The sequence below is a fragment of the Oncorhynchus kisutch genome, linkage group LG2 (genome assembly GCF_002021735.2).
Source record: "Oncorhynchus kisutch isolate 150728-3 linkage group LG2, Okis_V2, whole genome shotgun sequence".
Classification (NCBI taxonomy): Eukaryota; Metazoa; Chordata; class Actinopteri; order Salmoniformes; family Salmonidae; genus Oncorhynchus; species Oncorhynchus kisutch.
The window spans coordinates 34,647,084-34,665,207 of NC_034175.2; the positions used below are offsets into that span (position 1 = coordinate 34,647,084).

Consider the following 18,124-nt stretch of genomic DNA (forward strand, 5'->3'; position numbering starts at 1 on the left):
GACCAAAGTTTTCAGCTGTGCTAACACAATAGCAAAAGGGTTTTCTAATGATCAATTAGCCTTTTAAAATTATAAACTTGGATTAGCTAACACAACGTGCCATTGAAACACAGGGGTGATGGTTGCTGATAATGGGCCTCTGTAGATATTCCATAAAAAATCTGCCGTTTCCAGCTACATTAGTCATTTACAACATTTACAATGCTTACACTGTATTTCTGATCAATTTGATGTTATTTTAATGGACAAAACATGTGCTTTCTAAGTGACCCCAAACTTTTGAACGGTAGTGTATCAAATCAAATGTTATTGGTCACATCCCATAGGAAAGCTAAATCCAAGATGAGAGCTCCTTTATAACCTCTTTCCATCTCCTAGACAAAAAGAGCACTAGTCAATACTAAAGTGAGATGCTGTGCATTTTCTCATACATCTCAATTGTCACTCCTGAGAAGTTGACATGGATCTGTCTCACAGTGATCACTGTATGAGTTCTCTGAACTCTGTCACACGTGTCTCTTTTCTCAGTCTCAGCTACTAGATAAATGAGAGTAGTACTTAAAGATTTCAATGTGATATGAACAATGAAATGCTCTATCTCAAACATGTCTTACATTCATCCCATACAGATCTCAGTGGTAACGTCACAAAATGTGGAAAAGTCAAGGGATCTGAATACTTTCCGAATTAACTGTTGGTACCAGGAAGCCATTTCAGGCTGTAAATCAAGTTATAGTAGCTAGCTCGTCGAACTACAGACAGTGGCGACCCGTCGTTCTGTTTTTAGCGACACCTGTTTAGCCTGTTTTGCATTTTATTTTGGCATTAGTACGTGTTACATATCAGTTTTCAAACAATGTAAAAAAATATATATAATAATTGATTTAATAAATCTGCATACAAACAGCCTAGCTCAGTGCTTTCTGTGGTGGTGTGGGAGCCAGGAGAAAATATGAGGCGTAGGGGTTGGTAATGTTCTCTAGTTGCGCCGTCATTGGCAGTCATCATCATGAATCAAGTCGACAATCTACTGGCAAATCCTTTTCGATCCTTGTCATATGAAGATAAAACATATCGATGCTCGTCGGCCATTGGACATAAACATTACACAAAAAGTTAGAAATTCGCAAATTTGGCAATGAGTGATTTGTAAGGAATCAGTGGCTACCTGCAAGCGTTGCAAAGCAATTACTAGCCTGCTTTTCAGTGCAGTGGGTGTTTGGTCCAAATCTGGGTTTAAGGGTCTCTTTTCCAAGCTTAAAAGGATAAATATTCACATGCAACACCATGGGCAAGAAAAGGTTGAATACTTTGGCTATGCAGTCAATCCAGTATGACTTCTGCCTCGTTCAAAAGAACTGGAAACTCGGAACTGGGAAATCTCTGACTTCAGTGATTATAAGACAACTGGGAGCTCAGAGAAAAACGAGCTCCGACTTGGAAAATACGTTTTGAACGGTCATCCAACTTGGAATTCCAAGTCGGGAACTCAGGCATTTTTCTAACCTAAAGATTCTTGAAGTCATGATTCAACCTTCTTTTTTCAAGTTCCCAGTTGTATTTAAAGCACCGTAAATCCAGAGAATTCCAGACTTTGATGACAATGTTTGATTTGCCCCAAAGGACTGCCGCGCCACCTTCTTATTCAAGTGATCACAGCGTGAGTCCAAAAATGTCTAGTATGCTGCTGCATAAATTGTGTAATATGCCAGGGAGATAGTATTACTTTCTTAGGTACAGTATACCTAAGTGTAGGTTGTGTAGTAAGCTGTAAGTAGCTCATGTGCCTCACACTAATCATTTGGTCCCTTTCCCCCTCATAACTTAGCCTACTGTTCTGACTTGGTGGTGCATATGTAGCCTATAGCCAGTTTTAGAGAAATGTAATCATTGAATAACCTTGTTGTGATGCTACCATGCTGTGTTGTCATGTGTTTCTGCCTTGCTATGTTGTTGTCTTAGGTCTCTCTTTATGTAGTGTTATGTTGTCTCTCTTGTCGTAATGTGTGTTTTGTTCTATATTTATATATATTTTTTATTTTTAATCCCAGCCCCGTCCCCGCAGGAGGCCTTTTTCCTTTTGGTAGGCTGTCATTGTAAATAAGAATTTGGTCTTCACTGACGTGCCTAATTAAATAAATAAATAAAGAGCTTTCATTGTCTGCTCATATGCCCCATTTATTTATCCTACAGTTCTGACTTTCTGAACAGAGAGAATACTGTAAGAATGGCCCATGTTCTGAATTCTGTCGCTGTACATTTCAAAAGTGCTTAACAAATAGTTATATTGACTATGTCCGTCCTAGCTCGCTCATTGATGTCTTAATCAAAATTACAGATTGCCTCTTAACGTACTCTTATCATTCCTCTTATCGTTCCCCTGTGCCATAGTTTGTAAATCTCAATTGTAAGTAGGAAACACATTTGTTTAAGCAAGTCAGCCATATAAGCAATGTTTTTTAAAAGCCAGTAAAAGAGGCTGAATTGAACTGTTTTGCTGCCAGACAAGGCTCCGCTGATAGCCAGGTGTAGCGGTGGTAAGGATTCACTCCATGCTACTGAAAATAAATATCTGCTGTTGGGACAGCTTTATGTAGGCCCTGACAGTTTGTGGCCACCGTTTGTCACCGTTATAGTGCAATTAATGTATTGTTTAGTGTTGTGTTGTGGCTTTGCTGGAATGCATCCTAAAAAATATGTTTGAGTTTGCCCCACCAAAATGTACACGCTAAAATCCCCACTGGCTACAGGTAACTGCCAAAATAAAAGAAACACTAACATAAAATGCCATAATAGGGCATTGGGCCACCACAAGCCAGAACAGCTTCAATGCGCCTTGGCATTTATTCTACAAGTGTCTGTAACTCTGTTGAAGGGATGCGACACTATTTCTTCACAATATTGTTTTGTTGATGGTGGTGGAAAACCCTGTCTCATGTGCTGCTCTAGAATCTCCCATAAGTGTTGAATTTGGTTAAGATTTGGTTATTAAGACCGCCATGGCATATGTCTTACATCGTGTTCATGCTCATCAAACCATTTCAGTGGCCACCTGTGCCCTGCGGATGGGGGCATTGCCATCCTATGGGGGCATAGCCATGGTAGCCAAAATAATGGCCTGCCTACCATTTTTATACTTGACACGAAGCACGATGGGATGTGCATTGCTTAATTGAATCAGGATCCATGTGTGGAAGCATCTGCTTTCAATATACTTTGTATTCCTAATTTACTGAAGTGTTTTCTTAGCTGGCATGCCTGTTGGCAAGGTTAGCAATAATTAAATGTACTGAATAAGACTCACATTCCTTTATAATTTTACCCAGACTCTTAGCAGAGAAGCATGTTACATTTCTTTTAAAAAATTACCACCAGTCAGAAAACAGACAGCTCAAGAGGTATGCTTACATATGCAGAAAAATATATACATTTTTTACATAGAATTAAGCATACCGATTATGGCTCTAGATTGCAGGAAAAGGCTGTTTCAGGAGTTTGAAGCATGCAAAATTGTATAACTTCCAGACCAACCCCAAGACATCGTCACATACTTTGTGCCCCCTCAGCGCTTCAATCCTTCACAGAGCCAATTAGACACTCTCAGAGGTGAACCAAAGTGAATGGTATTTTCTCACGGAAAGACATTGTTGTTTCATAACTTAACGCCTTTGCCCTGAGTCTGATCACCAATCCACTACCTAATAGAAAAGTGACTACTCTATACTATAACGGCCATGAGGTAAATAAAATAAAACAATAGATCTTTATTACATGTTCCAAACCAATAGTCCCATATTGCATTTGTTTGAACATATGTGAAAACCCCTCTTGTGCAGTTACTGACATATCTGGACTATTCCAGATTGTTGTCATCAAAAGCTATCATCAAAAACCATTGATTATTAATACCTCCTCTTCACCATCAATACACAATGCAACATAAAGTAAATGTCCAATATAAAAGACATTCTCTGAGAATAAAGCTGTGCATGTAGTTTCTTTTGATCCATTACATTTTTCTTGTTTAAATATAGCCATATTTATTTTAGAACTTTCCTACTGTGGAATCAGTGACTCTCGTAAAAATGTATCCAAAAACTACAGAAAGTGTCCATAGACACATCACCTAACAAATACTAATATCCTCTTGAACTTGTAGCCTTGCGTGTGTATTATTGGCTTTCCTACAGGATTTTAAGTCAATTGTTAGGTCAGGTTTGAGGATAAAAATATTAATTGATTTATAGTCCAGCACCACCTCTGTGTAGATACATTAGCTATGTAGTATCATGAATAAATTCTAACAGGAACAGGAAGTGAACTGTACGAGCCTACAGTCTGACAAAGAAGAACACTGCCATCTGCTGGGGAAAGGTACGATGTGTAAGACCCACAGGATCAAACAGTGCTGAGTGGTGGTATTTTCTCTAGTCTTATGGATGAGTTTTTGATTATCATTGCACAATACCCTGACTTAATCAATGTCTGCAAACAATTGATTGATCCAGTCAAGTTTTGGGACCTTGGGTAGAGGGGGTATTTGAGTCGTATTTGAGTGCAGTGATCTTGTTTGTTTTTTCTATTTTTTTTTTTGCAGTGATCTTGTTCTCGTTCTCTCTAAAGCAAAGTATCTATCTCTACTGTGGCTGTCGTACTCTGCTCCAGTGAAGAGGGTGGGGGGGGGGGGGGGGATGATGCATGCATGAATTGTTCCAATTCCGAACTGTCAGATAGCTTGCAGCATTGATAAGAAGCTGCCATGTGGGTGGTTTATTTCAGTTGAAAAAATATATATAAACGCAACATACAACAATTTCAAAGATTTTACTGTCACAGTTCATCTTAGGAAATCAGTCAATTGAAATAAATAATGTCTTAATTTATGGATTTCATATGACTATGAAAACAGATATACATATGTTGGTCACAGATATCTTTTTTTTTAAAAGGTAGGGGCGTGAATCAGAAAACCAGTCAGTATCTGGTGTGACAACCATTTGCCTCATACAGCGCGACTCCTTCGCGTAGTTGATCAGGCTGTTGATTGTGGCCTATGGAATGTTGTCCCACTTCTCTTCAATGGCTGTGCAAAGTTGCTGGATGCTGGCAGTAACTGGAACACGATGTAAAGTTTTCTTAACGCTCTCGAAACATATTTGAGAACATGGTTTTAAATAGAACCATGAGAAAATATTAACCTGTAGGATAAGTTATATTTTCTCAGAATGTTAAGAAAACCACAAGACAACTTGTAACGTTCAGAGAACATTTTAATAATGTTCATTTAATAATTTGAATAATATAATTTAAAAACGTATACCTTCCGTTCTCAGCATCAACAAAACTCTCTCTATCCCTTATCCCTCTATCCTGTTAAGTGTGTTCAGGTTGGTTGGATTCACCCAATAATTGGCCACGCCTGATCTTAATAAGTGCTTGTTTCCTTTGAAACAAGCACTTATTTGAATAGACCAAAATTAACAGCTTTGTATGCATAAAAAAACATTGCATTCTATCTCCATTCTGATGGTGCAGTGAACTAAATCCATAGATAGAGAACAGAGATTATAGGTTTGAATCTCACGACTGCTGTGTCCCAATTTTTTTTTTAAGTGGGTTTGCATGATTAACACCTAAGGAAATTAATTTCCATGTGTCCTAAAAAAAAATTGCAGTGTTATTGAAGTTACTCATTACGTTGGTCGTCAGAAATGTAAATATAAATTACCAAACATACACTATACAGCTCATTTGGAAAGTATTCAGACCCCTTGACTTATTGCACATTTTGTTACGTTACAGCCGTATTCTAAAATGAATTAAATAGATTTTTCCCCCCCATATCAATCTACACAAAATACCCCAAAATGACAAAGCAAAAGCAGGATTAGAGATTTTTTTAAATGTATAAAAAAAAAAACTGATATCATAATTTACATAATTATTCAGACCCTTTACTCAGTACTTTGTTGAAGCACCTAGTAGCGATTACATCCTTGAGTCTTCTTGGGTATGAGGCTGCAAGCTTGGCACACCTGTATTTGGGGAGTTTCTCCCATTTTTCTCTGCAGATCCTCTCAAGCTCTAAGGTTGGATGGGAAGCATTGCTGCACAGCTATTTTCAGGTCTCTCCAGAGTTCAATTCCGGGCTCTGGCTGGGCCACTCAACAACATTAAGAGAATTGTCCCGAAGCTACGCCGGAGTTATCTTGTCTGTGTGTTTAGGGTCGTTGTCCTGTTGGAAGGTGAACCTTCGCCCCAGTCTGAGGTCCTGAGAACTCTGGAGCAGGTTTTCATCAAGGATCTCTCTGTACCTTTCTAGTCTCCCAGTACCTGCCGTTGAAAAACATCCCCACAGCATGATCCCCACCCCCCCCATGCCTCACCGTCGGGATAGTGTCAAGTTTCCTCCAGACATGGTATTTGGCATTCAGGCCAAATAGTTCAATCTTGGTTTCATCAGATCAAAGAATCTTGTTTCTCATGGTCTGAGTCCTTCAGATGCCTTTTGGCAAACTCCAAGCGGGCTGTCTTCTGATTCCGTTACTGAGTTTGGGTAATCCAAATGTTACGTTACTGATTACAATTTTTGGGCAGGTAACTAGTAACTGTAACAGATTACATTTAGAAAGTAACCTACCTAACCCTGTAAATCAGACATGATTACTCGTACTGTAACAAATCTTAATATACATTTTCAAAACACTATCAAGTCTCATATGCAAACATACTTAGATCAACCACATGGTGGCGCTATAAGCGGAACACAATATCTATCTGTTTGACAGAGTCATGGAATTTGGCACACATGCTCAGGGATGTGAGTATAGCTAACCTGTAGAGTATGGTTGTGTTTGGCCTCATGGTGGCGCTGTTGGAAGAAGGTGAGCAACAGTTTTCACTAGAATCTTTGAAAGGAAAATTTGTTATTATTTGTATTTATTTAACATTTATTTAATTAGGCAAGTCAGTTAAGAACAAATTCTTATTTACAATGACGGCCTACAGAGGCCAAACCCGGACGGGACGACGCTGGGCCAATTGTGCACCGCCCTATGGGACTCCCAATCATGGCCGGTTGTCATACAGCCTGGAATTGAACCAGGGTGTCTGTAGTGATGCCTCAAGCACTGAGATGCAGTGCCTTAGACCGCTGCGCCACTCGGGAGGTTTGAAATGGGCCTATAATTTTTCAGATCATCTGGATCAAGATCCATTTTGTGGTTTAGTTGCAGCCAGTTGTTTTCTAGATATTGTTGTTTAGATTTTCAATATATATTATACACTGGCAACAGCCAAAATAAATTACCTAGGAATCAGGCTTAACCTGTCATATCTGAACATACACAGGTAGGGCAAGACTACACAGCCTTCCCTTAAAGGTGAAAACACATCCACCGAATTATGGCCTGCCGTTCGCTGACTGCGTGGTGTGTTTTAGGGACCACCCCGCCAGTGGGCGTCTGACTGCCAAATCGGTTTGCAAATTACAGCAGGCACTCTGTTTAGACTGGTGGTAAGTACTTTCGGCTGTGCTGTGAAACCAAAACGAATCTGAATCACAGGACTTCAAAAAGATACATATGCACTTCCAAAGATAATTTCTATATCCATCAAGGCTTGAGTATAACATTTAATCACAGTTTCTAATTTGAACACTTCATAATTTTCAACTCACAGTTTTGACCTCAATCATAACACAGAGGCCATATAGCCCTAGGCCTCTTTCTATTCATGCTCAGATGTGTGTGCTCTCAACATTAGAAAGGATGAAGAAACCAGACAAATGCAAACTTTGAGTGCTCCAAACTAACGACATTGGGGAAAATGACTGGAAACTTCTACATCGCATGAAATAAACCAAAACGTATTTCTGACAAGTGTAGCATAGTTTGTGGGATCTGAAAACAATGTGTCCCCTCTGAGAATTAGAACGGTAAATTCATATGCATATATATTTCAGGAAAGAACAAAGATTAGCGATGTAACCAAACCATAACGGTCTAGATTACTGGGAAATTATGGTGATTAACAGTAAATGCATTACTGGTGATATAATTTGCTGGGAATCAATAAACATTCAACAAACAAACCCTTTTTTTTTTTTACTAAGGCCAAGATTCAATCATATTAAGCCGAGGTTTTGGCAGTGTCGGAGGTGGAACTGCATTGGAGTTGTCAAATTAGTGAGCAGCGGCTCTTGCAATCACTGTCAGGAAAGCCACACAAGCCCTACTTCCGTTAGAAGTTCAGAGCGAGTGTAGGCTTTATATAAATAATTACTTTCAAATTGAAAAATCATTCAACTAAATTCTATCATCTTAAACCAGGTGTCGATTACATCTCACATTCCAGTGTTCAAACTTCTAAACAAGGCTGCAAATGATTTCTGTTAATGCGAAATCACTTTCAATGTTAATGCGAAATCACTTGCAATGTCCTCTTTAGGTTTACTGCCAGGAGCAACTTGTGGATTTGTCAGCTCTAACTCAGTTCCACCTCTGACAGCATCAAAACAACAGCTATGCCGATGTCGGCAAAAGCAGATCTGATTGAATAGAGCCCTAACTTCGGAAATGCAGAAGCACCATCTGTCCTGGTTTGTTAATCTATATACATCACACAAAAACATTCCATCCTGTGAAATTATTGTGAAATGTAATTTGACCCAACACGAGACATTGCGACATGTCATCTCGGTTGTCATCTGCCCTCTCTCTTCACTTTACAGGCAAAGTTTTTTAACAGTGTTGTTTAACCGAAACTCTGCCGTTTTCTCCGCCCTGTCCCCCAGACACATACTGGGCAGAGTACAGGCTCTCTCGGTGCGGGTCTGTCTTCCCTGTGTCCAGACTGCTCAGTGTTCTCAGCCTTAGCATCTGCCTCAGCTTTTGACGGAACTCCCTAGAGGCAAAGTAGTAGATGAAGGGGTCGAGGCAGCTGTTGAGGCAACTGAGGGAAAGAGTCAGCTTGTAGGCCATGTAGAGGGAGTCTCCGTAGAAGAGCCTCCGGATGGTGTGAGCCAGGAGGAGGATGTTGTTGGGAGCAAAGCAAAGTGTGAAGACCGTTAGGACGGTGACGGCAAGACGGATAGCTTTCTCTTTCTGGTTGGTCTTGGAAACTCGGGCCAGCTTGCGGATGATGCCGACGTAGCAGAATACAGTGATGCAGAACGGGATGAGGAAAAGGATGACAAACAGGGTAAAGAGGAAAGCAGCCCAGGCCTCCATCGATGGAAGCATGTCCCTCTTCAGAACGTCAAAGCAGGTGGTGATCCCGAGTTCTGGAACGTGGAAAGTCAGGTCGGTTGTCATTAATGGGTACAGGACAGATAGGACGACTGTCCACATGGCCAAACAGCCGATAACAGCGAATGACTTCCTTTCCCTGGTCTCACGGAAGAGCATGGGCCAACAGATGCCCAGGTAGCGGTCTCCACTGATGGCGGTCATAGTTAGAATTGAGCAGTACATGTTGGCAAAGAACACCAGGGTCAGGAGCCTATGAAAGATCAGAATATATTTAATTGTTATTCATCTGTGACAAAAGAAAGTTGTTGGCTCAGGGTATGGAAAAGACATCTTTCTCAATGAGACTAATCAGGATAAATAAATGATGATAAAAAAAAAAACAGGAATACCTGCATACGCCCGGGCCCAGGCTCCAATTATGCCCCTGCATCTGATACTTGATCTGGAACGGCAGGACGAGGCCCAAGACCAGGTCAGTCAGGGTCAGGTTTATCATGAAGATAATGGAGGGGGTTTTGGGAGAGGTACGGAAGAGGAGAAGCCACATGGAGAGGCCATTTCCTGTCAGGTTGATGACGGTGACCACGATGTAGATGATGGAGATAGCAGTGCTGGCTGTCGTGTTCTGGAACAGGGACAATGTGATGTTGTCCAGTTTGGTGCTGTTGGTACTCCATGCCATGGTGACAATGGCTTCACACAGACTACCTATGATCAGACAGACATTTAGATTATGTAAAAGGATAGAATTGTCTTGTCTGTAGCCCAATGTACTAGCTAGTGTCACGTGGGATCTGAACTTTTCTTTTAAAACAAGAATTAGCAGACAATGTGCCAATGAATTAAAGATCACAACAACAAAAAAATTCACCACACCCTAATAGGGTAATTTATTCCTTCTTTAATAAGGACAACAGTTTTCAGTTGTGCTAACATAATTGCAAAAGGGTTTTCTAATGATCAATTAGCCTTTTAAAATGATAAACTTGTATTCGCTAACACAACGTGCCATTGGATCACAGGAGTGATGGTTGCTGATAAAGGGCCTCTGTACGCCTATGTAGATATTCCATCAAAAATCTGCTGTGTCCAGCTACAATAGTCATGTACGACATTACCAATGTCTACACTGAATTTCATGTTATTTTTAAATGGACAAAAAATTTGCTTTTCTTTCAAAACAAGAACATTTCTAAGTGACCCCAGACTTTTGAACGGTAGTGTATATAAGGTTGAAGTCAGAGGTTTACATACACCTTAGCCAAATACATTCAAACTCGGTTTTTCACAAGTCCTGACATTTAATCATAGTAAAAATTCCCTATCTTAGGTCAGTTAGGATCACCACTTTATTTTAAGAATGTGAAATGTCAGAATAATAGTAGAGTGATTTATTTCAGCTTTTTATTTATTTCCTCACATTCCCAGTGGGTCAGAAGTTTACATACACTCAATTAGTTCTTGGTAGCATCGCCTTTAAATTGTTTAACTTTGGTTAAACATTTTGGGTAGCCTTCCACAAGCTTCCCACAATAAGTTGGGTGAATTTTGGCCCATTCCTCTTGACAGAGCTGGTGTAACTGAGTCAGGTTTGTAGGCTTCCGTGCTCGCCCACACTTTTTCAGTTCTGCCCTCAAAATGTCTATATGATTTAGGTCAGGGCTTGGTGATAGCCACTCCAATACCTTGACTTTGTTGTCCGTAAGTCATTTTGCCACAGCTTTGGAAGTATGCTTGGGGTAATTGTCCATTTGGAAGAACCATTTGCGACCAAGCTTTTAACTTCCTGACTGATGTCTTGAGATGTTGCTTCAATATATCCACATCATTTTCTTCCCTCATGATGCCATCTATTTTGTGAAGTGCACCAGTCCCTCCTGCAGCAAAGCACCCCCACAACATGATGCTGCCACCCCCGTGCTTCACGGTTGGGATGGTGTTCTTCGGCTTGCAAGCGTCCCCCTTTTTCCTCCAAACATAACGATGGTCTTTATGGCCAAACTGTTCTATTTTTGTTTCATCAGACCAGAGGACATTTCTCCAAAAAGTATGACCTTTGTCCCATGTGCAGTTGCAAACCATAGTCTGGCTTTTTTATGGCGGGAGTAGTGGCTTCTTCCTTGCTGAGCGGCCTTTCAGGTTATGTCGATATAGGACTCATTTTACTGTGGATATAGATACTTTTGTACCTTTTTCCTCCAGCATCTTCACAAGGTCCTGGGATTGATTTTCACTTTTCACACCAAAGTACGCTCATCTCTAGGAGACAGAACACGTCTCTTTCCTGAACAGGATGATGGCTGCCTGGTCCCATGGTGTTTATACTTGCGTACTATTGTTTGTACAGATGAACTTGGGACCTTCAGGCGTTTTGTCTGAGGTCTTGGCTGATTTCTTTTGATTTTCCCATTATGTCTAGCAAAGGGGCACTGAGTTTGAAGGTAGGCCTTGAAATACATTCACAGGTACACCTCCAATTGACTCAAATGATGTCAATTAGCCTACCAGAAGCTTCTAATGCCATGACATAATTTTCTGGAATTTTCCAAGCTGTTTAAAGGCACAGTCAACTTAGTGTTTGTAATCTTCTGACTCACTGGAATTGTGATACAGTGAATTATAAGTGAAATAATCTGTCTGTAAACAATTGTTGGAAAAATTACTTGTGTCATGCACAAAATAGCTGTTCGAACCAACTTGCTAAAACTATAGTTTGTTTACAAGAAATGTGTGGAGTGGTTGAAAAACAAGTTTTATTGACTTCAACCGAAGTGTATGTAAACTTCCGACTTCAACTGTATTAGAAAACATTTCTAAAACCTGTTTTTGCTTTGTCATTATGGTGTATTGTGTGAAGATTGAGTAGAAAAAATGATTTAATCAATTTTAGAACAATGCTCTAACGTAACAAAATGTTGAAAAGGTCAAGGGGTCTGAAAATTTCAGAATGAACTGTATATCTAGGGATAACCACAAACAAAATCGGTGAATGCAGATGCTTCTGAAGCTGAGAAAAATGTGTGGGCATGCGGAAAAAGTCTGACTTTCTGTAAATGGCAGTCAAAGAGAAGAACAATAAATGTTGTCCACCAAACGCTTATTTAGGCCGGGGTTTCCCAAACTCTGTCCTGTGCATCCCCCCAACACAGCTGGGGGGAAGCTTGATGATGAGTTCGTTATTTGAATCACCTGTGTAATGCCAGGGCTAAAAACAAAATGTGCACACAAGGGGGGCCCCAGGACAGAGTTTGGGAAACTCTGATTTAGACCCAATCACAATCTCTTCAGAGCAAGTTATTCCATATAGTCCCGTTTTAACATTCTCTATGAAATGGGCTTTTTTTAAAAGTTATGTATGATTACATGCTGTAAGCTTTGAAATTATAGATGAATGTCCATTTGAATGTGGTAAAAAGTCATTAAATTTTGATGATGGCAGTATGATAAACAAAAGAAAATATACATTTACAGCTAATTGTTGAAATGTTTGTTTGCTTTTTTAAAGTATTATTATTACATTTGCAATATGTAACTTTTTTGGTGACGACCAAATTCACATAAAAATGTAAGTTATAGAATTGTCATTCTTTTTGAAAGCAAGTCTAAGAAGTGGTAAATCTGTTCTATGTGCTCTATTTTTATGCTTCCAGTTCTTAATTTTAATTTTGTGTCTTTTACTTTTGGTTTTGTACACCAGTTTCAAACCTTTAAAAATACAATATTTTGATGTAATTAAAATATATTTCACAGTGGTTTAGATGGTACAATGATTCTCTACTCCATCTATTGCTTATTTTATCACATAAACTGAAATAAGGCAAACCTTTCCAATTATAGCAACCAGGAAATGGGGGAGCGATTTCTGCATATTGCACCTTTAAAGGACCAAAATAACCCAAAGTCTCTAAATGTATAAGTAGTTGCAAACATGCAAATTAAGCCTAAAATGCAATGTATGTATGTATGTATGTATGTATGTATGTATGTATGTATGTAATGTATGTATGTGACTGCATACAGTTTGTTTCTTCATTGAAGTGCATTACTATTTAAACTTTCTCTTACTGAAAGCCAATGTTAGGCTATACCATCGATAAGTTGAAATATCATCACGTCTAGAACAGCCTTCCACCCGAAAGTCAATTCTTCGTGAAAAAAGTATTAAAGGGGACAGTTAAAAACTAAGCCTGTGCTAATAGTCCTCTGGAACCACATTAATTCTGTGAAATAATATAACTGAGAATCTCTTGTAATACTAGTCCTGTGCAAATAGGGCTTTAGGCAACAACAACTATTGTGTATGATGAACTGTATCATGTATTATAGCTGTTAGAATAAAAATATTGTCTATAAAATCAGTTTTTCTTGCATTGAGTGTGATATTTTTCTATTCTTGTGGTGACAATAATGTGTTTTTGGCTCTGGAGTGAACTTCCCACTGTAAAATACTACAACACTAGCACACACCACAAGGACTAAATACACTTTCACCCAAACATATTGAGGGTGTTAATAACCACATACCAAATGTGACTGTGTCTGCTGGCGCTTTCTATATACTATAGAACACATTTCCAGTGTTGTACAAAATATGAAATTCCAAAAGTGCATGAAATTCCAACAGTGCATCTTGGCTCTTGCACAGTAAATCCCCCTCCATGTGCAAGTGAAGTGGCACTCTAACCTTATATTATTTAACCAAAACACAAGCTTTGCCAAAGGTAAATAGCACAGGTACTGTATACATCTAAACAGAATGCCTTCATTCTAACTTCAAATATAGAACGTAATATATCTGAACATTATCCCTATTTCTGAGACAAGGTACTCTGAATTGAAACAAAGAACAATGACATATTTTAGGCTAAATCTTTATCAATCTCGAATTCAGATTTTGGACATTAACAGTTCAAATTGAAGTATCTTTGTATTAAGGGCTCCCGAGTGGCGCAGTGGTCTGGATGAATCCAGGCTGTATCACAACTGGTCGTGAATGGGAGTCCCATAGGGCGACACACAGTTGGCCCAGCGTCATCCAGGTTTGGCCAGTGTAGGCCGTCATTTCAAATAAGAATTTGTTCTTAACTGACTTGCCTAGTTAAATAAAGGTTACAATTAAAAATTTAAAAAGTGTAAAGCAAAGAGACAGAGCAGTACTTACCTCTGTGAATACACAGACTTGATTCAGAGAGGGGCGGTTGGGGGATGGATGCATTGTACTGTACCATTCAGGAAACGGGTGCACGTTACTGTCGAATAAGGGAAGTGCGTCATGTCTTCATATCCAACTGCCATAGGCAGGAAAAATAATGTGTGTAATAATGTATGTGCACTCTGTTTCTGTTTGGTATTTGCTTTCCTTTTATTTTAGGTAAATTGATTCAGGATACATTCTCATTACAACAACGACCTGGAAAAAAAGTGTGCGTGTGCAATAATTAAATTCGCTCTTGCACGCCATTTCTTTTTTATAGGACTAATTTTAATGCCAAAAGGTTACTTCCACAAAACTTAGTGCACTGTGTTCATAACAGATTGTAGTTTTGGGAACAGAAAACTGTATTGAGATCGGGCTTATTTCTACGAGAAAATCAGAATGTCGGCCCAGTTCCATATCCAGACGCCTCACAAGTCCTCAAATGGCAGTTTCATTAAATAGTACCCGCAAAACACCAGTCTCAACGTCAACATTGAAGAGGTGACTCAGGGATGCTGGCCTTCTAGGCAGAGTTCCTCTGTCCAGTGTCTGTGTTCTTTTGCCCATCTTCATTTTTATTTTTATTAGCCAGTCTGAGATATGGATTTTTCTTTACTCCGCCTAGAAAGCCAGCATCCCGGAGTCGCCTCTTCACTGTTAACGTTGAGACTGGTGTTTTTCGGGTACTATTTAATGAAGCTGGCAGTTGGGGACTTGTGAGGCGTCTGTTTCTCAAACTAGACACTCATGTACTTGCCCTCTAGCTCAGTTGTGCACCGGAGCCTCCCACTCCTGTTTCTATTCTGGTTAGAGACAGTTTGCGCTGTTCTGTGAATGGGAGTAGTAAACTGCGTTGTATTTTATCTTCAGTTTCTTGACAATTTCTCCCATGGAATAGCCTTCATTTCTCAGAACAAGAATAGACTGATGAGTTTCAGAAGAAAGCTCTTTTGAGCCTGTAATCGAACCCATAAATGTTGATGCTCCAGATACTCAACTAGTCTAAGTAAGGCCAGTTTTATTGCTTCTTTAATCAGAACAATAGTTTTCTGCTGTGGTAACATAATTGAAAAATGGTTTTCTAATGATAAATTAGCCTTTAAAATGATAAACTTGGATTAGCTAACACGACGTGCCATTAGAACACAGGAGTGATGATAATGGGCCTCTGTATGCCTATGTAGATATTCCTTAAAAATACCTGCCATTTCCAGCTACAATAGTCATTTACAACTTTAACAGTCTACACTGTATTTCTGAACAATTTGATGTTATTTTAAGGTACAAAAATGAGCTTTTCTTTCACAAACAAGGACATTTCTAAATGACTTCAAACTTTTGAATGGTAGAGTATGTGTGTAGAGTCTATGTGTTTGCGAATGCTGTGTGTGTGTGTCTCTTCACAGTCCACGCTGTTCCATAAGGTGCAGTTTTAGCAGTTAAAAAAACCCAACATTTATGGGTTCGATTACAGGCTCAAAAGAGCTTTCTTCTGAAACTCATCAGTCTAAAAAAAAAACTGATTTTACTGCTTGACTGAGTTACATGATGTGGAATAGCATTCCATGTAGTTATGGCTCTATGTAGTACTGTGTGTTTCCTGTAGTCTGTTCTGGACTGTGAAGAGACCTTTGGTGGCATGTCTTGTGGTGTAGGTATGGGTGTCTGAGCTGTGTGGTAGTTGCTTAAACAGGCACCTCTGTGATTTCAACATGTCAATACCTCTCACAAAGACAAGCAGTGATGCAATCAAGCTCTCCTCCACCCTGAGCCAGGAGAGATTGACATGCATATTATCAATTGGGTGGAGGCCGGACTGTGGTGACTGTTTAACAGTCTCATGGCCTGGAGATATAATCTATTTATCAGTCTCATGTGTCCAAGCTTTGACACAACTGTACTGTCACCGCCTTCTAGATGGGAGCGGGGTGAACACACCTCCAGCCTGTCAATGACTTAACCAAGCAATAGACCAGTGAGCAACAAACCCATCCTCACAACATCAATGCTAGCCAAGATATTTAGAAATAATGTCACTATATATTAACAAACAATTATATTTACAGTATATAAAATAATAATATAATAACAAGTAGTACAAATAATAAGTAATAATGTAATAAACATTATTACAATATAGAGTTCAAAAGTAAGGTCGCTCTCACTCTAAAGATGCCGGTATTTTGCAGAGTTAAATTAACTATGTATCAGTAGACAGCTGCACACATGTACTTTCCCAGTTACAGTGAGGCATGTAATTGATGACTAGCATGACTTTATACACACGGGACAGCACACAGGTCTAAACATTGAACTGGAGGAGTGGATAAAAACACTATGAATGAAAAGAGAACCATGTAGAAATCTTGGGAGAACAGAGATATACTTAACACATTATAAAAGATATTTACCAAACATCTTAAAGTTGTCATGAAAGGTCACTCTTCTTGTGTTGTCACAATAACCCCATGATTATAGGATACAGTAAAAGCTGAACTCTTGCTATCAACAGGAAGACAGCCCATGCCTGCCCATGAGCAGGCATCTCGTGAATCTGGTGAACAACAATGAAGAAACCACACTGTTCTCTGTTCCCACTTCAGTCTCATAACATCACATTTCACAGTTGTAAGCAGTTAGCTAGATCTTGCTCGCCAACTCTCCACACACAGATTACATATCTGACACGTCTGTGAAGAAGGTCATTCCACAAATAGAGTGCCTTTTGTGTACGTCTAAGATTGTGTGTGCATTTTGATGAAACACTGATGAAACACTCAAAGCACTGTTTTCTTTCAAAAATATATATATATATAATTCTCTGAAAATGTCAAACTTCTGGGAAATGTTTTATCCATTGAACCACACGATTTTCACAATAAAAAAAAAAGTCAAATCATAAAATTAATAGTCAAATCATTGAGTAAAAGCAGGTAAGCTGGTTTTACTCTTTCGGACATTTTCTATTTGTGTTTTGTAGTGAAAAACTGAGCACGTCAAGAATAACATGTCAACACTGTTACCCATAAATAGACAGGCTAGACATTTTGTAACAAGTTCAAATATTGGTTGATTTAAGATGAAACTGTCAACCCTTTCACAGTCCACAATCACTCACTTTTATATACATTTCTCTTCATTTTAACTCTTGAGATGGGATGTTTGTTATGAAGTTGAACATGTGTTCTTTATGAAACAATGTTACAATTCATGAAATAAATTGTTATTTTGGGCAAAATTACACTACCCATAAGGCACACTATTCGCAGAATGACCCAGGAGCAATGTATCACCAAATGGATATGGCCCAGATATAGCAAAAGAGACAGAGCAGTACTTAAGTCTGAGAATACACATACTCGAATCAGATAAGGGCGGTTGGGGGATGGATGTATTGGTACTGTAGAGGGTCAGAAATAGTTGCAATTTACTGTAGAAAAGGGGAGGTGCGTAATATCTTCATATCCAACTATTTTGCTACCATCGGCAGGTAACACTAATAAACAAGGTTTACATAGTGCACTCTGTTTGTGTTTGGTATTTGCATTTCCTTTATTAGGTAAATTGATTGAGTACACATTCTCCTTTATAATAACGACCTAGAAAAAAATGGCTGCCGACAACATTGCAAATCCCTAACATTTGGGCAGCTATTGTCTAAATATTTCTTATGATA

General features: G+C 39.1%; 1 protein-coding gene across 1 annotated transcript; it reads right to left on the bottom strand.

The window, feature by feature from the left end:
- Positions 1-5,712: 5,712 nt before the first annotated feature.
- Positions 5,713-14,497, bottom strand: LOC109865424 (P2Y purinoceptor 8-like). Its single transcript, XM_020453593.2, has 3 exons — positions 14,413-14,497; positions 9,641-9,959; positions 5,713-9,501 (listed from the first exon to the last, which is right to left on the bottom strand). Exons 1-3 carry the CDS (start codon positions 14,477-14,479, stop codon positions 8,742-8,744), a joined length of 1,146 nt encoding a protein of 381 aa, XP_020309182.2. The 5' UTR covers positions 14,480-14,497; the 3' UTR covers positions 5,713-8,741.
- Positions 14,498-18,124: the final 3,627 nt, after the last annotated feature.